General features: G+C 42.1%; 1 protein-coding gene and 1 long non-coding RNA gene across 2 annotated transcripts; both read right to left on the reverse strand.

The window, feature by feature from the left end:
* Positions 1-1,174: 1,174 nt before the first annotated feature.
* On the reverse strand, positions 1,175-13,445 carry rhot2 (ras homolog family member T2). The gene is made up of 19 exons (XM_029709711.1): positions 13,249-13,445; positions 12,193-12,251; positions 11,542-11,623; positions 11,247-11,290; positions 10,026-10,079; positions 9,783-9,835; positions 9,518-9,626; positions 9,213-9,314; positions 8,997-9,095; positions 7,605-7,713; positions 7,284-7,404; positions 6,877-6,961; positions 6,499-6,644; positions 4,841-4,941; positions 3,893-4,023; positions 3,577-3,657; positions 3,356-3,478; positions 2,999-3,201; positions 1,175-2,805 (listed from the first exon to the last, which is right to left on the reverse strand). Exons 1-19 carry the CDS (start codon positions 13,283-13,285, stop codon positions 2,688-2,690), a joined length of 1,857 nt encoding a protein of 618 aa, XP_029565571.1. The 5' UTR covers positions 13,286-13,445; the 3' UTR covers positions 1,175-2,687.
* A 6,056-nt stretch (positions 13,446-19,501) lies between these two features.
* Positions 19,502-20,688, reverse strand: LOC115159716 (uncharacterized). The gene is made up of 3 exons (XR_003868943.1): positions 20,542-20,688; positions 19,927-20,057; positions 19,502-19,539 (listed from the first exon to the last, which is right to left on the reverse strand). It is a non-coding gene; the product is annotated as an uncharacterized LOC115159716 (long non-coding RNA).
* Positions 20,689-22,036: the final 1,348 nt, after the last annotated feature.

Here is a 22,036-nt window from a genome sequence, read left to right on the forward strand (position 1 = left end):
CTATAAGTCTTTGCTAGGTAAAGCCCCGCCTTATCTCAGCTCACTGGTCACCATAGCAGCACCCACCTGTAGCACGCGCTCCAGCAGGTATATTTCACTGGTCACCCCCAAAGCCAATTCCTTTTTTGGCCGCCTTTCCTTCCAGTTCTCTGCTGCCAATGACTGGAACGAATTGCAAAAAAAAATATTTTAAAAAAATCACTGAAGCTGGAGACCCATATCTCCCTCACTAACTTTAAGCACCAGCTGTCAGAGCAGCTCACAGATCACTGCACCTGTACATAGCCCATCTGTAAATAGCCCATCCAACTTCCTCATCCCCATACTGTTATTTATTTGTTTTGCTCCTTTGCACCCCAGTATCTCTACTTGCACATTCATCTTCTGCACATCTATCACTCCAGTGTTTAATTGCTAAATTGTAATTATTTTGCCACTATGGCCTATTTATTGCCTTACCTTACCTCATTTGCACACACTGTATATAGACTTTCTTTTTTTTCTACTGTGTAATTGACTGTACGCTTGTTTATTCCATGTGTAACTCTGTGTTGTTGTTCGTGTCGCACGGCTTTGCTTTATTTTGGCCAGGTCGCAGTTGTAAATGAGAACTTGTTAAATAAAGGTGAATTTTTTTCATTTTTTATATGTTTTTCTACTTGCATGAACGAACACACACAGAAAATCAGAACCATGGACAGCCACATATTTAGCTTATGTTGATTGGACTAAATTGTTTTTGGTATATTTTAGTTGTCACTGTCTTAAGACTTAGCAGAGTTGATTTGATGATGTCGAAATGTTAAAGTTCAAATGGTGCTGGAATAGCAGAGGCACCTCCTGTTTGCTTTGTAACTTGCGGTAACTTTCTGTGGTTCTAAATCAATAGTTGTTTAGTGGTCGGAAAATGTCGGAAACATTAACTTGCTTGACCATGCTGTAGGTCATGTAACTGTCTGTTACTGTACATGCAATATGCTTTGTGGACGTCACTGGACAGAGGTTGCTATCCAGGTTTTGTGATAAAACAAAAAAGGTGTGAATTTATTCTACCACTGTCTTCTTACTATCTCTGCCTTTTTTTTGGGGGGGGGGGTTGGCTTCCCCAGTGATTTTACTCACGCACCAACAACACACTCTAATACTCAAACAGTCTGACAGTCAAGGATAGAAGTTTGGCAAAGCAGTAAACAATCCTTGTTTTGTTTTATTCAGCATTTCACTTTAGTTGTTTTGATATCACTTTCAATCAATAAGATCCACATCACTTTTTCTGTGGCAATAGCAGGTCCCCAACTAAAATAACCAACCAATAAAAATGTGATTCCCATATTTAAAACGAAAAGGAAAAAAAAGGGAAAATTAATTATACAATCAAAATCTTGACACACAGGTTCATGTATGCACACATGCAAATATACATGTGCACCCACACACATGGCTGATTTAGCAGAAATAACATTTGGGGCCTAAGTTCCAATTTGTGGTGAATGCACATAAAAGCCAAGACCAGGGGAGGCAGATATTTTCCTTATAAAGATCATTCAAAGCGTTCATTTGCACGGGGCAGGATTTAGTCTTAATACCATAAAATAAAAATGATTTGGCTGTTTTAACATGACTGATTACTTTGAGTAAGGAGGATGCATTACAGAGTTCAGTGTTTCTTTTTCATCAATCGAATACAATATAGTCACTTCTCTCAACAAGACATTGCTTCCTTCTCAATTCTAATCTGGCAAGCCACAACTACTGCTATTTTGTATTATTTTTTTTTTTTACATAAATAAATGTATCTAGTTAATTTCACCCACAACTGTAGTATTGTAGCAGAAGCTAATGGAGTGATAAGCATGTATTTTACTGGAACGGTCCGTAAGAGAGAGGCTTCTGTATTTGGCAAATCAGGTCTGAAAGTCTATCTCAGTGGCTTGGTCAATGGGAAGACAAGTCTTTAGCTTCTGCAGGGGACTTCCTGTGCCCGCTCAGAGTGTCTGTTGCTCGGTTACGTCCTTGCAGCAGGGTCCTCCATAGCTTGTGCTTGAAGGCTTGTCTTCACCCCCCCCCCCCCCCCTCCCGTGATATGGACTGTTTGAATTTGCCATTTTGGTTTCTAACCAGCACCAGACATTTTAAAGTTTGATATGTTCTTCCAAATTGCTATTACATTTTGAGATTCTCGTCCTTAGGAAAGACCACACATTAAAAATAAATCTATCCATTCTCCTGAACACCTTGTGGATGCATGTGGAAAAGTATTGGGTTTGAAATGTCTCTCTTCTTGTATCTGTATATCCTCATTTGATAAAGCACCCACATATTCGTAGCAGCTCTTGGGGGAATCGTTGCATTGCGCACAGGGAGGCTACCTCCTTAGCCTGGATTTTGACACCATAAGGCAGAGTGAGCAAAGGTGGTCAGGAGAGGGTGAGAGATATTGTCACGCGCCTCCATTTTGACTGAGATTATTACAGTCAGTCAAGAAGCTGGAGTAGACTGGAAGAGCAGAGCAAAGACGAGGAGAGGGGAGGTTAGGGTATAAATCATGACAAAGTAAACCGTATCTGTGTTTTGTCTGTCTGGTCTGTCTGGTCTAGTGTGTCTAGGCGCTTGGTCTGGAGGATTGGTCTGGAGATTGGGGTTGTGGGAAAAAAAAGAGGGAAGGTGGGCTCCAGTCAGGACCCTAGTCATTTCTGTCGGGCGAAAGCTCTGTACATGGCAAAGCCTAGGACCGCGACCACTGCTGCTCCTAGCGTCACTCTCAGCCAGAAGGATGTATTGCTCATGTCGGAGCCATTCAGATGTCTGTGGGGGGGGGAGGGGGACAAAGGCGTCAATGAAAGGACATATGAAACCGCATAGAGGTGCAGACATGAAAAAAGTGACATGATTTTCCTGTTTCTCAACACTGAATCGCGAAACTATAGATTAAATGGTGAGTGATTGAAAGAGGGACCAACAGTTCGTCAAATGTGACAATCAGAGAACTAATACGTACGGGAACATGGCGGCCCAGGCCAGCTTGGTGTAGATGTTCTTGCTGGTGGAGTCCAGGGACAGGCCGGAGAAGGGGAGCGGCGGAGGCAGTCGGTGTTTGTAGCAGAACTCTGCCGGGGTCATCCCGTGGAGCTGTCTCACCTCTTGGAGGTCCGCTTTGGAGGCCACCATCACACAGGGAATACTGCTGTCCATGTAGTGTTGCTACAGAAAGGAAAGTAGACAGAGGTGGATGAAGAGGAATGGGATATGGCGAAGAGAAAGAGAATGTGGGGAAGAAAGAAAGGAGGGAGTGAAACATTGAACAGATTCCTGATATCTGTGAAAACCAGAGAAGCTCTGAAGAAGACACACACACCTTGTAGATGCTGGCGCAGTAGTCGAAGGAGTGGGGGTCGCTGACATCATACATGAGACAGGCTACGTCACACAGCGCGTCCGACTCCTTTAGGAACTTTGTTTCCACGTCCACCTCGTAGAGCTGCCAGGGGAAGACGACAGATGGGAGGTGAGGCTAATGTACTCTACCAACGGTCAGGGGTCAGAGTTGAGGTCAAAGTAAAAAGGTACAGAACTCACGATGAGGAATCTCTCCTGGTTGCTAACTTGGACAGTGTTTATGGTGTAGAGGGAAAAGCCACCAGTGGAACGCTCCTCTCTCTGAAACAAACGCACCGACTGTTACTCTCATCATTAGTTGTAGCAATGTTAGTAGTTGGGGTCTTCAACATCATTTCTCAGCTCGAACACGTATTGACAAAGCGGGATGGTTTTACAATGAAGAGTTCAAGGCGTACTACTAGTAACAAAGTACTAAGCGCTTCCTCCAGGAATGTGCGATTCTGTATCGCTATTTAGTCTAAATAACAGGCCAACAACAGCGAGATGATCGTACCGCTGTGTTTCGGCCGAGGAAGGCCTGGAGGAAGGCAGACTTCCCAGTACCCCGTGGTCCGATCACCTTACATAGGAACACCGACCGCTGAGTCTGGCCCTTCTCCAGGTCCACAGCCTTCTCCCGCGTCACTGCAGAGGGACACATACGGATAGCGCCAACACAGATACACACACACACACCGAAAACACAGGGAGTGCACATACACCGATTAACATATCAGGACAGGGAACCATTGATTAATATGATGGAGCACTATCAAAGCATTTCAAACAAAATCGTATTTCCCCTTGTGGGTAATGCGGGATACATTTTGAATCTGATCTAAGGTGGTAGGCCCTCTCCCACATTTATAGCAGGGTCAGCTAAACCTGCTAGGCTCTGCGGCACAGGCTGAGTGGGTGTGAGGCTTACGTCACCCTACCCTAATCCTGCTACCCCATGCAGCCACGCCCTCAGTTTTACACACACCAACCAGCGTTCCTGAAGCACCCTTGTGGATGCAGGTTTTTGCTTCAAACAATCCCACTCGGTTTCACTGGAAGGTGGGTTGAGGTTAATTGACTAAATGACCAATTGAAGGAATGCGACTACGACATTATTGGTACCCTCAAATAAATGTGTGAATTTTGTGTTAGCAGCGCATATAATAACTACACAACACACACTCTGGTAGTCTTCACACTAGTCAAATAGCATACTCAAAGTTGACCTTTCAGAGTCACTGTACATCCTCAGAAGGCATACATGTACTGGATATAATTCCGTCTGTAGGGCCTATAGTGAACCAGATTATAGTTTTAATCCTCTATGTACAGCGAGTGAGGTTTACTGTGGCACTAGGATTATAGGTTCTTGTTAACATACAGTCTATTTTCCTAGAGAGGCTACTTGCAGCAATGTAAAAACAAAACAAAAAGATGGGTTGACATGCGTACAGTCACAGACCTGTGACTGCAGTGGTTTGGGAGTCCTGCTCAGTGAGAATAGAGTAGCCCAGGTATCCCAAGTACTCCAGACAGCGATGGATGTCAAGGTACGCTGAAAGCCTGTATATGGAGAGTAGTCACATTAGTGAAATTAGAGGAGGGAATAGGAAAACACTCACTGTCCTAACCTAACATTCATTTGTACTCCCGGACCTCCTTACACAGAAATTCTAAACATAAAAACCCCCATGGCTGACATACACACATTGTCTGACAGACATGCACACAAAGCGGTGCCTTATTACAGTGCCTTATTCAGACCCCTTGACTTAACCCACATTTTATTACATTACAGCCTTACTCTAAAATTGATTAAAATGTCCCCCCCCCTCATCAATCCACACACAATATCCCATAATGACAAAACAAAAACAGGTTTAGAAATGTTTGCTAATTTATAAAAAAGAAAAAACTGAAATATCACATTTACATAAGTATTCCTTTACTCAGTACTCTGTTGAAGCACCTTGGGCAGCGATTACAGCATCGAGTCTACTTGGGTATGACGCTACAAGCTTGGCACACCTGTATTTGGGAAGTTTCTCCCATTTTGCTCTGCAGATCCTCTCAAGCTCTCTCAGGGTGGATGGGGAGAGTTGCTGCACAGCTATTTTCAGGTCTCTCCAGAGATGTTTGATCGCGTTCAAGTCCGAGCTCTGGCTGGGCCACTCAAGCACATTCAGAGATTTGTCCCGAAGCCACTCCTGCGTTGTCTTGGCGGTGTGCTTAGGGTCATTGTCCTGTTGGAAGGTGAACCCCCCCCCCCCCTCCCCCCTCATGTGCCTTTTACTGGAGTGGCTTACGTCTGGCCACTCTACCATAAAAGCCTGATTGGTAGAGTGCTGCAGAGATGGTTGTCCTTCTGGAAGGTTCTACCATCTCCATAGAGGAACTCTAGAGCTCTATCATAGTGACCATCGGGTTCTTGGTCACCTCCCTGACCGAGGCCCTTCTCTCACAATTTTTACTTTAAAAAAAAATGTATTTAACCTTTATTTAACGATTCCTCAGTTTGGCCGGGCGGCCAGCTCTAGGAAGAGTCTTGGTGGTTCCAAACTTGGAGGCCACTGTGTTCTTGGGAACCTTCAATGCTGCAGACATGTTTTCATACCCTTCCCCAGATATGCGCCTTGACACAATCCTGTCTCGGAGCTCTACGGACAATTCCTTCAACCCTAATGGCTTGGTTTTTGCTCTGACATGCACTGTCAACTGTGGGACCTTATGTAGACAAGTGTGTCTTTCCAAATCATGTCCAATCAATTGAATTTACCACAGCTGACAGTGTGGGCTCAAATCAAGTTGTAGAAACATATCCAGGATGATCAGCGGAAACAGGATGCACCTGAGCTCAACTTCGAGTCTCATAGCAAAGGGCTGAATACTTATGTAAATAAGGTATTCGTTTTTTATTTGTAATAAATTTGCTAAAATTTCTAGCCTGTTTTTGCTTTGTCATTATGGGGTAGTGTGTGTAGATTTTTTAAATGTATTCAGTCCATATTAGAATAAGGCTGTAACGTAACAGAATTGGGGAAAAGTCAAGGGGTCTGAATACTTTCCGGAGGCACTGTACATACCAAGATGGCTACAAAGCGAACAAGGGTCAATACTCACGTCCATTGACACATGTAGCCATGATTGGAGATGTAACCCTCGTCTGTGGTTGAGACCGCCGTGTACACGTCTGCGCCCCAGGGCATGTAGGGAAACACACTGAAGAGATTCTTAAGCTCCGCGGGAGAGAGGGCAGAGTCTTTATCCTGGTGTAAAAATAAATATTGATAGAGGGGTAAAACACACCACTAAGTCCTAACAAACTGTCAGCAGCCCTAAAAACAGCCATGCTGTTGGAGTGGGGGTACATTTCAATGCCTAAAATGTGTATTCTCTTTCCGCTAAAAATATAACCTGCTTAGTGCTTTGTTGACAAATAGACAGATGGATATAAATAAATGGACTTCCTGATTGATGGCCACAGAGGCGGTCACACACCTCGTCATACTTGTCAAACAGCCTCTGGAGAAACTGGTGACCCAGATGATTGAGCTCAGTGGTGCAGCCCACGGGTACCCGTAACCTGGCAACACACAACAAACAGCCATATAAATACCTGGGCTTACCGTACACACACACACACACACACACACACAAACCCACGAGACGTTACTTGTCTGAGGTTTAGCTAACGGACGATATATCACTCTGGCTTGACAAATTAACATAAATCGTGTAAGGGCAGGATGTTTTCTGGAAAACACTTGACTCACCAAAAACATTTGTGATAATACTCGTGCAGCATCATCTTCAATATCACATTACATGGGGGAGGTAACCAACTGTCTCTAACATAGGTCTGTGAGTGGGTCAGAAACATAAAGTAGTGGAGCCAGAACACATACTGTGGGTATAGGTAGTCATCCGTCAGCTCCAGCGAGTCATCGTAACCAAACTTCCTCAGGATGGTCCACGTGGTCTCGTGCCGACCCCTCTGGATGAATAACGTGTTGAGGAACAGGAAGCCTGGTGATAGAGGATACAATAGAATCAGGTCTGTTATGTCGCCATCTTATCACGTCGGCTCCATACTAACTATTGCCGCTACTACGCATACTAACTATTGCCGCTACTCCGCTAAAATTTCACAATTTTACCAGAGGCTAAACCCAACAAGTCCTATATCATTATAGGCTGAGCCATCTCACTGTAGGTTCATCCCTCACCGTTCAGGGTAAGGCCATTGTCCTGCACCCCGTCGCTCGTGTTCTTCCACACCACAGTCTTCACATCCTCCAGAGCTTGAGAGGCTAGAGGGTTCCCGAAACACGATTTCTGAGGAACCACACACACACACACACACACACACACACACACACAGAGAGTTGAAACTATACCCGGCTGTTCCAATGGCCATGCCAGTTTTACACCTTGCCTGTAATTTATCTCTTACGCATGTACGTGTGGTACGCGCATGTACACTACCGTTCAAAAGTTTGGGGTCACTTAGAAATGTCCTTGTTTTTGAAAGAAAAGCACATTTTTTGGTCCATTAAAATAACATCAAATTGATCAGAAATACAGTGTTGACATTGTTAATGTTGTAAATGACTATTGTAGTTGGAAACGGCTGATTTTTTATGGAATATCTACATAGGCGTACAGAGGCCCATTATCAGCAACAATCACTCCTGTGCTCCAATGGCACGTTGTGTTAGCTAATCCACGTTTATCATTTTAAAAGGCTAATTGATCATTAGAAAACCCTTTTGCAATTATGTTAGCACAGCTGAAAACTGTTGTTCTGATTAAAGAAGCAATATAACTGACCTTCTTTAGACAAGTTGAGTATCTGGAGCATCAGCATTTGTGGGTTCGATTACAGGCTCAAAATGGCAAGATACAAAGACCTTTCTTCTGAAACTCGTCAGTCTATTCTTGTTCTGAGAAATGAAGGCAATTCCATGCGAGAAATTGCCAAGAAACTGAAGATCTCGTACAACGCTGTGTAGTACTCCCTTCACAGAACAGCTCAAACTGGCTCTAACCAGAATAGAAAGAGGAGTGGGAGGCCTGGTGCACAACTGAGCAAGAGGACAAGTACATTAGTGTGTCTAGTTTGAGATACAGACACCCACAAGTCCTCAACTGGCAGCTTCATTAAATAGTACCCGCAAAACACCAGTCTCAACGTCAACAGTGAAGGGGCGACTCTGGGATGTTGGCCTTCTAGGCAGAGTTCCTCTGTCCAGTGTCTGTGTTCTTTTGACCATCTTAATATTTTATTTTTATTGGCCAGTCTGAGATATGGCTTTTTCTTTGCAACTCTGCCTAGAAGGCCAGCATCCCTGAGTCACCTCTTCACTGTTGACGTTGAGACTGGTGTTTTGCGGGTACTATTTAATGAAGCTGCCAGTTGAGGACTTATGAGGCGTATTTCTGATCAATTTCAAGTTATTTTAATAGACACATTTTTTTTGCTTTTCTTTCAAAAACAACGACATTTCTAAGTGACCCCAAACTTTAGTGTATATATTAGTAGTGTATATATTAATAGATTAATTGACGTATGGTTGATAGATTAAAGGATGGATGGATGAGTGTTATTTGATTCTCACCTGGAAGCAGTTGAGTTCAGTGTCACTGAGGATGCGGTCATGGTCCTGGTCTGAGATGCTGAAGACTCGGCTAAGTGCTCGGACACACATTGACTTTAACTGGAAGTAACATCAACACACAGACACAGTTAACACTCAACAAAGCAAGATTCCGCAGTAAAACCAGGTCATTCCAAAGGTATAAGCTAAAGCGATCCTCAAAATGTCCTCCCTGACCTGTTTGTCTTCCGGGTCGTAGAGTGGGGCGGTGGGGTGGAGCACAGCCTTCTGAGCGTAGTAGAACAGTTCAGAGATGTTCTTCAGGTTCTTGGCAGAACACTTGGGAGAGAAAAGTCAAAACCTCAGGTTTCCCTCAGGTTTCCCATCCATCATAGATGTGTTCAAACAAAAACAGTTTAACTAAATATTGTTTGCATAAGATCGGTGGGAGTAATTATTGGTGTGAAACCAGGTCCTCATTGCGTTGAGTGAGTGGGGAGGCAGCTGAAGAGAGCAGAGTGAGTTTGAGATGCAAGCCTTACCTCAACACAGGTCTCAATCTCAGAAAACTGGTTCATGATAGGTAGAATGGTCTCCATGGAGCTCCCAGAGCGAAGGTCCGATTTATTCCCCACTAGGATTATGGGAACTCTGTGACATCATAAGGAATGCATTAAAGATCAAAGATATCCAAATGTTTTATGACACAAAAGGCCAAAGAGGCTAGTTCAAGCACAACACTTTAAGGCAAGGACGACACACACAAGCTTCTAAGCACATGTCATTGAAACAACAGTATGCACATACTTATTCCCCTTCTCTGCTTCGCCATTTACCAAGGGGATCCATTTTGTTCGGATCTGAAAGGCGAGTAGCATAAGAAATTATAGCAAAACACTAATAAAATCTCTCATTTATCATATTGGTCCCATACTGTAGGCTACATTATACAAATGCTTGTTATACCATGCCAAATGCTTCCATATTGGTTTCTCCAAGAAGGAAATTTAAGCTCTATCAAAGACAGTGCACATTTGTGAGAGAGGATACCTTGTCTATAGTTTCCTCCTGGGTGACGTCATAGACCACACACACCACGTTGGCCTGCATGAGTTGAGAAATCATGATTGGAGTGCAAGGTCTTTATCATCAACTAAAGCACGCAATCGAACACATTCTCCAAATGATTGTGAATTTGTAAGGTATAGCTGGGAAAGGCTCACTACAACACATACTCAACACATGATTAAATAATGAGGCGAGATCAACTGGTGGTCATCTACAGATGCTTCTCCTGTTCATTAGTGCACTTTGACGTCTTTTAGGTTTCGGTTAGATTAGTAAAAAAAATATTTTTTAAAACATTAAAAATGCATTATGTGGGTTGAATGCTGTAACACAGACTAAAACAATGAATAAAAGTCCCATGATGGTAGTGACTCCCCATTAAAGCTTATCATCTATTAACCACCAGTTAATAAGTGAGGGCACACACTTAGTGTGTTGTGAATTCTGTAATGAATGTATTGTATTGTTTTTAAAATTGTATAACTGCCTTAATTTTGCTGGACCCCAGGAAGAGTAGCCGCTGCTTTGGCAGCAGCTAATGGGGATCCATAATAAATACAACACAAAGTTATTCACATTACTTTAATAAAATATTTATGTTGTTGTGTATATTACATTTGTTTTATTTGATCACTATTATTTCATTCCAAGTCATCAGCTCATCTTTTTAGAGCTGCTGCCTATGCTGTCTGACAAAATCACTATTTTAGTCGTTTTCAACGTAAATAAGGCATACTTTTATGACTGCTGAATAACAATACCTCGCAAAGCAACTGCTCTCTATGTATCCCCTCTTGATTGCACATTCTTCTATCTCTTACGTGGCAGGCGTAAAAGAAACAGACCAGACAAGCAGCCACGCAATGGATTATGGTCATTGTAGTATATTATCATGTTTTCTGCGCATTGAGCTCACAGGAAAAAAAACAAAAAAATGATTTAACCGACGTCAGTCAATTAGTTGTTTAAAAACAGAAAAATAACAGATATTTCAATTAATAGCTTAGCACTACCTGTTCAGCTAGGTGTAGCGTGAAGTTTCCCCTAGATGATGATCTTGGGTCAGTTTAGTATTTTCCCCACTAATGGTTAAGGTTAGGATTGAGGGAGGGGAAGCTGATCCTAGATCTGTACCTAGGGGAAACTTCACCCTTGAGCATTCAGCTAAGGAAGAACTGGGTCAACACTGAGAACTAGCCTTACCTTGATAATCTCCTCTCTGAGGACCTCATCAGTCTGTTCCGTTTCTGTAGGGCCAAAACAATGCACTCAATTTAATCAACTGATAACCAGTTGATAACAGTCACAGCACCTCATCAGCAGCAGCACTGAATTGGACCGATAAGCAAGCAATTACACTTAACCAGCAGTTCTGTTAGCTTGCAGACAAGACTTTCTGGCAGCTAGGAAGATATTCGGTCTTCATAGAGACGCACAGGCATATACACAGACTATAGCAAGAGAGTTGTATTAGGCCACTGAGCGAACAGCACCTCACCTGAGTAGTCCACTATGTGTGTGGGCACTTTCTCTGGAGTGACATCAGCAGGGATAGTGATCTCCTCAGCTCGGAGGGGCACCTAAGGGGGATTACATAGATTCAACAGTTTGACAGAGGAATTCCATTAACCTTTAATTAGCTTGGAACTGACAGGCTGAAATTAACTTCATGATTAGAGTGTGAGGAGTGTTTAGGCATTACACTGTCTGAGACTGGGATAATGACTTGGAAATGTCCTCTTTTTTGGATGAGGTGAGGAGAAGTGGCATATTATGAGTACAATACTACAATAACGAGTGCTTATATATGCAAAGTAAAGAGGACTAATGGAGGTTTATTTTCCCTACCAATCACACTTTCACAGTTGATGGTTTTCGCCGACACCAAACTGAATAGAGCCACCTTCTGTGTGCTGTGGTGTAGATAGCAGACAATGTGTATGCAAACTTTGAATGTACCAAGTCAATGAGAATACTGCTTTTGTACGGTGTAGCAGTAGTCAGTGGATACATCTTTTAAAAATAAGCTGACTATTTAGTCATCAATGTAGTGTTTGCATTCGGTGGGTATAATTTGATAGATGTGTCAGCACTGCAGACAAAACTGAGAAATAAACCAGTGGGAATGTACAGTCATAGCTACACTTACATGTTCAGGAAACTCCTCCCCAACCAATGACATGATGAGTGATGTTTTGCCCACCTTGGCTGTTGACAGAGGGGTGAAAAGTGGAACGAGACATTACTGAAAAAGGAGGAAAATGAAGCATGGAAGAAGAGTATTTCTGGACTGCAAAACACACTTCACCTTGAGGTCATGCCCTCAGGTAAATAGATCACATTCTCCAGCTCATAAGTAGCCAGAGCTGGATTACATGGGGGGCTAATACTTAAGCTGAACTATAACTAAGTCCTAAGTCTAGCTAGTTAAATGTCTTTATTTTATTAACCACAGAGTACGGCCTGATAAGGGGTTCTCTCTGACATTCTCTTGTTGAGTTTCCTAGTCCTGGACACGATGGGTTCAGTGTTCATGAATAGGTCTGTTCATGAATAGCCCTGTTCATGAATAGCCTATTCAAATAGAGAGGCAATCAAAGTAGCTAAACTTACAATGCAGCTAGGGATACAAAGATAACAATTAGGAAAATACTTGGGGGTAGTTACTTGTAACAGTTAGCTAACTAGCTAGAATAGATCTGTTTTTTTCCGAACAACCAACCACCAATATTGTCAGCAAAACATGTCAAATAAGAAACATCCTCTTTAGCACACTTGGTGGCAAGGTATCTAAGTTAGTTAGCTAGCTAACGAATGAGAAAACATGTTGACAGTTAACTATCTAGCTAAATAGTTCTACCTAGCTACTAACTTGGCTAGCTAACATTAGCTAACGTAGGCTAGTACTGTAAGTGCATGTGCAAAACAACACGTACTGACTAGTACTGTCAGATTTGGTGCTGGCTAACTAGCTAATGTTAGACTAGCTATGTTATGTAGCTAAATCATAATGATGGGATGGCTGGCAATGCTATAACATTAGGTAATTAGCTAGTAATTCACGGGGGGGATCCAGATTTAAAGAAAACTGCAGGTTTCCATCAGGCAGTCTGTAGCTAACAACGTTAAGGCGTTAGCTGTACAGTGGCTAACTAACGTTAGCGCGCTAAATATGTGTGTCAATATTAAATTAGGATTTACTTACGTTCCCCCAATAACAGTATCCTGACATCTCGTTTCATGTTTCGCTCCCTTTTCCAATGAGTGTACTCTGCTGGGTCTAATGCGTCTAAATTTGTTTGACTTTTTAACCGCTGTTCAGGTAGCTAGCTACCTCTCGGACCCATTCCAGCTAGCTAGTAGCTACAGTTAGCGAGCAGCACCCAATGAGAAATCTAGTGGCTTCCGGTTCAAGAGAGCCAAAAATAGCGCCCACTGTCGTCCATAGAGTGGGCGAACTTGTAGCTACTGTAACAATATCATGTGTACCAAGTACAGCAAGTGACTAGAGGTTTTAAGAATGTCCTCTCTATAAGCCTGAGGCACAAAAAAAAGCAAACAACCAATTTATTGACTCCACAATGTCAGATTTAATTGTCCATTTTTCCCAATACTTAAATCAAATCAAAGTTTATTTGTCACGTGCGCCAAATACCACAGGTGTAGACCTTACAGTGACATGCTCACTTACAGGCTCTCTTACAGGCTCTAACCAATCAGTCTGATGGATAACAGTCAGACGCTGTATTATAAAGATACAAATTGGTCATCAGTATTGGTAGTATGTTTATTGGTCTTACCAAACCCTCTTTAATGTAACCTAAGTGTTGTGGGCCACCATGGCGGCTATCACGTTACTTTAAATAACAATCATATAATCTGCACATTGTCGAACTAATCAAATCAAAGATTGGTCACTGTTCAGATGTATGGTCCAGGTCTCCAGGCAGCCAACTAGACAATTTCATATACGTAGGCACGGGCTAAAGTTGTTATGCACATCATATAAAAAGGTAAAACAAAATTGACAGATTGAGACCAACTGAAATAGTTAACTTCGCAATTTATTGTTATATCTATGTTGTAATACATTTATGTATTTTTGGGGGTTCAGAATATATCCACAACTTTATCTTTAGCCATTATAGGTCAGGGTTGCCTCTAGTAAAATCACATGAAAGTAAATAAAGTATTAATATTGGCATGAGAATCTTAGAACCAAAACAATGACCATGTTTGTGACAATTGAAATACACCAATAAAGTGACAAACATACAGAATGGTGTATTTAAAAAATATATATATAATTAACCTTTATTTAACTAGGCAAGTCAGAATGGCGAATAATGACAAATTAATGGCAGACTATTGATAACATGTTATGAATGGGTTCTACTGCATGAACTTGCAGGAAAAAAACATTGATTTAAGTTGAGGTTAAAATGCTGTTGCGACTGGTGGCCTCCATTGTGTTTCTTGGCTGATAGGGCGACACCACAGGCTTTAAGCAGGGATAGGACCACACAGGCCAGCACCACAGAAATTCCAACCCACCTGCATCACCTGGCCACTTTTCTGTCAATGAGGAATCAAACACAGAACGTCTAAACATGGATACTCAACTCACATCGAACACACAGCCTTCTAAAACGACATAAAAACATGACAAAACTATCACCAAGCATGATACACACTGACATAGGCTGTAGTGTGTTTCTGTCACAGATCTAAGACTGTCAGGGATGACAAAGTAGGCAACGAGAGACACTGAGATAAGGTGCAAATATGAGGAGTTTTAGTCCTTCAACTTGCAAAAGATACAAATTATGCCAGGAGAAAATGAACCAAAAAGTATTAAAATGCCAGGAGAAGATGAACCAAAAAGTATTCAAATAGACAAATAAACTGAATTGAAAACAAACTGTCCTAAAGCTTCAACTTCAAAAATAATTGAAGTCAAAAAGTGAAGAACAGAATGTAACATAAATAAACTCATGAATCAACTTCAAAAATAAAAACTGACAAGTGGGAGTTTTACCTCAAGAATATACACTGAGTACACAAAACATTAAGAACACCTGGTCTTTCCATGACACACTGACCAGGTGAAACCTATGATCCCTTATTGATGTCACTTGTTAAATCCAGATTGTGTATGTGTGCCATTCAGAGGGTGAATGGGAAAGACAAAAGATGTGTCTTTGAATGGGGTATGGTAGTAGGTGCCAGTCGCACCTCTTTGTGTAAAGAACTGCAACGCTGCTGGGGTTTTTCACACTCAACCGTTTCTCATGTTTCAAGAATAGCCCACCTAAAGGACATTCAGCTAACTTGACAACTGTGGGAAGCATTGGAGTCAACATGGGCCAGCATCCCCATTGAATGCTTTCAACACCTTGCAGAGTCCATGCCCCGACCAATTGAAACTGTTGTGAGGGCAAAAGGGGAGGGTGCAACTCAATATTAGGAAGTTGTTCCTAATGTTTGGTATACTGGGTGTATGGTGAGTGGACAGTTCCATTGTCTGGTAGAAGGTGAGTTTCGCAAGATATACATTTTCAATACACATGATCGTAATATAACGTTTCAGGGTGCTGATCAGATTTGAAATACATAGTTATTTTAGCATTAACAGTATCAAGGTATGAAAGGTACTTTGGAATTTCGACATGTGAAGCAAAAAGTGTTCTCCCGGAGTGAACAGAGGGGTGGCACTTCCCAATTCCCCTCCGGGACCATACTTTAACAACGAAAATCCGGTTGGACCTCCTTTACCAGAACACAGCTGGCTTCCATGCTGCAGACATGGGGCCGGTAACAGCGGAGACAAACAGAAGACATTACCTAGAACTTTAACTGTTTGTAGATAAGGATATCAGTTCAATTATAAAGTTAGATGATACCAGTGACTGTTACAACGTAATATGACGCGTCGACTCAACATAGAGAAATGATAATAACAAATGTCAAGACTAATTGTGCATTTCTGCAATAAAGTTATGGATGGGATATATGAAACAAAAACCAGGTGTTGCATCATTACTTATATATTATGTGTATAGTGCAAAGTGATTAACGTGCATACATAACGATATTTATTTTTTATTTTTTATTTATTTCACCTTTATTTAACCAGGTAGGCAAGTTGAGAACAAGTTCTCATTTACAATTGCGACCTGACCAAGATAAAGCAAAGCAGTTCGACAACATACAAAAACACAGAGTTACACATGGAGTAAAACAACATACAATCAATGATGCAGTAGAAAAAAATAAGACTATATACAATGTGAGCAAATGATGTGAGATAATGGAGGTAAAGGCAAAAAAAAAAAAAAAATTTATTAGGCAGGGGGTTTTACTGTACGGTCCGCGATGTGGCTGTCAGACTCCTTTTCCTCTTAGTAGTTCTACAGTGTTGTTGTGCATCACCTTTCACTCTTGGACTCCCCTGAACAGGGTGAAGCTGCTGAGATGGGTGCAGGCAGAGAGGGAGAGGCGAAGCAAGACGCATTTCTAAGGGCTTATTTTTGACCTAAGCTTGTCGCCTGCCTTACCGCCTTTGGGTCAACTCCCAAAGTTTGTGCAGAGAAATGTGCATCTCGTCATTATATGCAGATCTCTGGTGCAGGAGCATACAGCGTGGGTGGAGTTGGACACCATTGAGGTGCAACGTTGGCTTGACCTCTCCACCCTCTGACCAATTAATCTAACGTAGCAGGAGAAAGAAAGGCCTGAGTGGGGTCTTCATCAACCGGAATCATCTGGATTTCAGGCTTCGCCTCTTTAAGCCTGTTGTCACTAAGAAGCCTAATGCCACTGATGCTGAGTGGGACTGTACTTGGGTAATTCCTGTCCTCGCTGATCGCTGTCTCCAAGGTGGTGTCAAGTAGGGTGTTCTCATTGGTCAGTCTGACTGGTCCTCGGGGTGGTGTCCTGTCCCTCTTCACCACAACCTCTACCTCTGTTTTTTTTTAAATCAACACTTGGCCAAAATATACAGTTGAAGTTGGAAGTTTACATAAACTAGTTTTAATGACTCCAACCTAAGTGTTTCAACAACTCCACAAATTTCTTGTTAACAAACTATAGTTTTGGCAAGTCGGTTAGGACATCTACTTTGTGCGTGACACAAGTAATTTTTCAAACAATTGTTTACAGACAGATTATTTCACTGTATCACAATTCCAGTGGGTCAGAAGTTTACATACACTAAATTGACTGTGCCTTTAATCGGCTTGGAAAATTCCAGAAAATGATGTCATGGCTTTAGAAGCTTCTGATAGGCTAATTGACATCATCTGAGTCAATTGGAGGTGAACCTGTGGATGTATTTCAAGGCCTACCTTCAAACTCAGTGCCTCTTTGCATGACATCATGGGAAAATCAAAATAAATCAGCCAAGACCTCAGAAGAAAAATGGTAGACCTCCACAAGTCTGGTTCATCCTTGGGAGCAATTTCCAAAACGCCTGAAGGTACCACATTCATCTGTACAAACAATAGTACGCAAGTATAAACACCATGGGACCACGCAGCCGTCATTCCGCTCAGGAATGAGACGCGTTCTGTCTCCTAGAGATGAACGTACTTTGGTGCGAAAAGTGCAAATCAATCCCAGAACAACAGCAAATGACCTTGTGAAGATGCTGGAGGAAACAGGTACAAAAGTATCTATATCCACAGTAAAACGAGTCCTATATCGATGTAACCTGAAAGGCCGCTCAGCAAGGAAGAAGCCACTGCTCCAAAACCGACATAAAGCCAGACCACGGTTTGCAACTGCACATGGGGACAAAGATTGTACTTTTTGGTGAAATGTCCTCTGGTCTGATGAAACAAAAATTGAACTGTTTGGCCATAATGACCATCGTTATGTTTGGAGGAAAAAGGGGGAGGCTTGCAAGCCGAAGAACACCATCCCAACCGTGAAGAAGCACGGAGGTGGCAGCATCATGTTGTGGGGGTGCTTTGCTGCAGGAGGGACTGGTGCACTTCACAAAATAGATGACATCATGAGGTAGGAAAATTATGTGGATATATTGAAGCAACATCTCAAGACATCAGTCAGGAAGTTAAAGCTTGGTCGCAAATGGGTCTTCCGAATGGACAATGACCCCAAGCATACTTCCAAAGTTGTGGCAAAATGGCTTAAGGACAAAAGTCAAGGTATTGGAGTGGCCATCACAAAGCCTCTGACCTCAATCCCATTGACATTTTGTGGGCAGAACTGAAAAGCGTGTGCGAGCAAGGAGGCCTACAAACCTGACTCAGTTACACCAGCTCTGTCAGGAGGAATGGGCCAAAATTCACCCAACTTATTGCGGGAAGCTTGTGGAAGACTACCCTAAACGTTTGACCCAAGTTAAACAATTTAAAGGCAATGCTACCAAATACTAACTGAGTGTATGTAAACTTCTGACCCACTGGGAATGTGATGAAAGAAATAAAAGCTGAAATAAATCACTCTCTACTATTATTCTGACATTTCACATTCTTAAAAGAAAAGTGGTGATCCTAACTGACCTAAGACCGGGAATTTTTACTAGGATTAAATGTCAGGAATTGTGAAAAACTGAGTTTAAAAGTATTTGGCTAAGGTGTATGTAAACTTCCAATTTCAACTGTATAACCTGCATGAACCATATGTGCTCAGTTCATGTGTTCAGGGTATGGTTAGAGTTTCCTGCTCAGTGCTCACATTCTCTCTCAGCTGTGGGGTGAACAGTCCGACAGAGTAATTCACTGTCCTCAGCAGTGTAGTCACTTTACTGCTGTTGCCACCTTAACCATTGGCCTGGAGTTGAAGAACATCAGTCAAGTGAACCAGGTTCCTTAGAGGAGAGACAGCAGAGACAGGGTAGTGTGTGTTCACTTTAGTTCAAGGTGGTGACTTTGTCAAAAGTAAGCACCTCTCCAGTTGGTCCGGGATGTCCACCAGGTGTAGATCCAGATGGTCCAGTGTTACTCAATGTCAAACAGTTGCCTCTCATGAGAGACAAGAAACTGTCAAAACCTGGTAGAGTTTGAGAGAAAGATAAGAGCAATAGAAAGAGAGAGGCAAGGGGAGGAAGAACAAAAATTGGTTAACAATAGGGCCTCCCGGGTGGCGCAGTGGTCTAAGGCACTGTATCGCAGTGCTAGCTGTGCCACCAGAGATTCTGGGTTTGAGTCCAGGCTCTGCCGCAGCCGGCTGCGACCGGGAGGCTCACGGGGCGGCGCACAATTGGCTCAGTGTCGTCCAGGTTAGGGAGGTTTTGGCCGGCAGGGATTTCCTTGTCTCATCGCGCACTAGTGACTCCTGTGGCGGGTCGGAGGTCACCAGGTGTACGGGTTTCCTCTGACACATTGGTGCGGCTGGCTTCCGGGTTGGATGGGCATTGTGTCAAGAAGCAGTGCGGCTTGGTTGGGTTGTGTTTCGGAGGACGCATGGCTCTCAACCTTTGCCTCTCCCGAATCCGTACGGGAGTTGCAGCGATGAGACAAGACTGTAACTACTACAAATTGGGGAGAAAAAAATGGGGTAAAAAAAATAAATAAATAGGTAAACAAGATGAAGACAAGCACACTTTTCAGAGTAGTCATTTCAAAGCATAAGGAAAGTACCTCTCCAGGTGTACTTTGATTCATGCAGGTCACAATTAAGCTCTAAAGTCAAGGAAGTGAACACAGATGATCTCAGTTATATCCCACACCACAATGCATCAGCCTTGTCATCGTAATTGTGAAACTGGTAACTGGTAGGCTGGGTGAAGTTTTCAACATGGATTGAATCTCAAGTCTTTGGTCACAAGCATAGGAGGTCAACTAAGAGTACAGAATAGTGTTTATAAAACACCGTTCTCAAATTCATTAACCTACCAACACAAGCATCTTTCTCTCACCTTGACACTTAGTTTGGTTGTTACCATAGGTAGTGAATCCAGCAGAACATGGACACCATAGCTGCCGTCCAGATTTCGGCAGGTTCGCACCTCTCCACCGATGTCCATCCCCATCATACATTAATCTACATCTGACAGAGAGTCAAACTTTAAAAGGCCCAATGCATACGTTTTTATATCAATATATTTTATGGGTATTTTACCAGGGTTCTAACCAACCATGTCATGCTAATGAATGACCTGACGCATTAAAAAAAAAGTTACAGCAGGACTGATGGAAACAGCAAATCTGCCTAAAACTTCCCAATGTTGAAAATAAAAATATACGCTAGACAAGGTAATATATATTTTTTTGTAGGTGAAATAGATTATGCGACAATTTTGGTAGAAACACATTTATGCGCAAATATTGGTAGAAAAAACTTCGCAAAAAACATGGGAGTCGCTACTACCGCAACATGGCAAACCAGGCATAGTTTATCGGCAGATGGCATACGTTATGATAAACGTCATAACTTATTTCATAACTGATGGTGGTTAAATCAAAATCACATTTTATTCGTCACATGCTTCGTAAACAACAGGTATTGACCTAACAGTGAAATGCTTACTTACCGCTCCTTGAAAACAACGCAGAGAGGAAGTTTGAAAAATAATATAAAAAATAACACGGGGAATAAATACACAATGAGTAACGATAATTTGGCTAGACGGGGTACCAGTACCGAGGCGATTAACAGGGATAGGAGGCAATTGAGGTACATGTAGCCTAAATAGAGCCCCACAGTGGTAAGTATCCCTGACTGCAGTGTGCAGTTCGGGGCGGGGCTCAATGTGGGCGGAGCCAAACGTTTGACCCCGTCCACCGTTGTTTGTTTTTTTGTCCATCTGAGGGTTTTTTTCTATTTTTTTGTTATTTTTTTTTTCACCTTTAACCAGGTAGGCTAGTTGATGACAAGTTCTCATTTGCAATTGCGACCTGGCCAAGATAAAGCATAGCAATTCGACACATACAACAACACAGAGTTACACATGGAATTAACAAAACATAGTCAATAATACAGTAGAACAAAAGAAAACAAAAAGTCTATATACAGTGAGTGCAAATGAGGTAAGTTAAGGCAATAAATAGGCCATCACACACTGAATACAAACACACAGTTTGTGCAATACAAAAGCATTTCATTTTTGAAGCTCATAAGAAATATTATATAAAGTGGTACCAGCACGTGATAACACTTTTTGCTTCATGCTATATTTGAGACAAGCTACTGATATTGTTGCAGTGAACAACAGACTTGTTATGTATGTCATGTACTGTTAAAATTGTGTTGATAAATGTTAGAACTGTGTAATTATATTATTTAATTGAGCATATATATATATATATATATATACACACACACACACACACACACACACAGTTACTACCTATCCTGATTTATAACGCTATTTACTTTCCTCATGAGAATGGAAATAGACTATACCATATAGACAGTTATACCAGCTCCAGTAAAGAGATCAGAGACTCGGGTGACTTCTACGTCATCTTTACTAAACAACACAATTAACAATTGAAACAATTAACACAGCAGACAAACAAGGTTTGACCACTCCTCAAAAAAGGCTTCACTCCTGCTCCTCAATAGAGGCAAAGACAGTCATTTTCTTGTTGTCAACTGCCTCCACATAGAACATCTCATAATCTCTCTGGAACGAGAACATGAATGGTTCCTTGAGAATATTTTCCTCTTCATCCAGGCCATCATACAACCGTAGTTCTTTAAGGGTTGTAATGTGGTCTTCCCCCTCCATTATACAACCGTAGTTCTTTAAGGGTTGTAATGCGGTCTTCCCCGTCCATCCCAATTACACTAGGGAGGGAAACGGTGCCTTTAAATGTTTGGCGTTTGCACCACCTTGCTGCCTCTAGGGTGTCCCTTAGAAGAACATCTGCTTCCTTGAAGAAAAAGGAAGAATAAATATTAAGAGTAGTGCCTCATTGGGTGATCAAGACAAATTACACCGCACTTTCACAATACCACCACGCAAACAAAAGCCCCTATTACTAAAGCGGTTTTCAGTGATATGTATAACTACTAATCAAGTC

Source organism: Salmo trutta, chromosome 2, assembly GCF_901001165.1.
Source record: "Salmo trutta chromosome 2, fSalTru1.1, whole genome shotgun sequence".
NCBI classification, from domain to species: Eukaryota; Metazoa; Chordata; class Actinopteri; order Salmoniformes; family Salmonidae; genus Salmo; species Salmo trutta.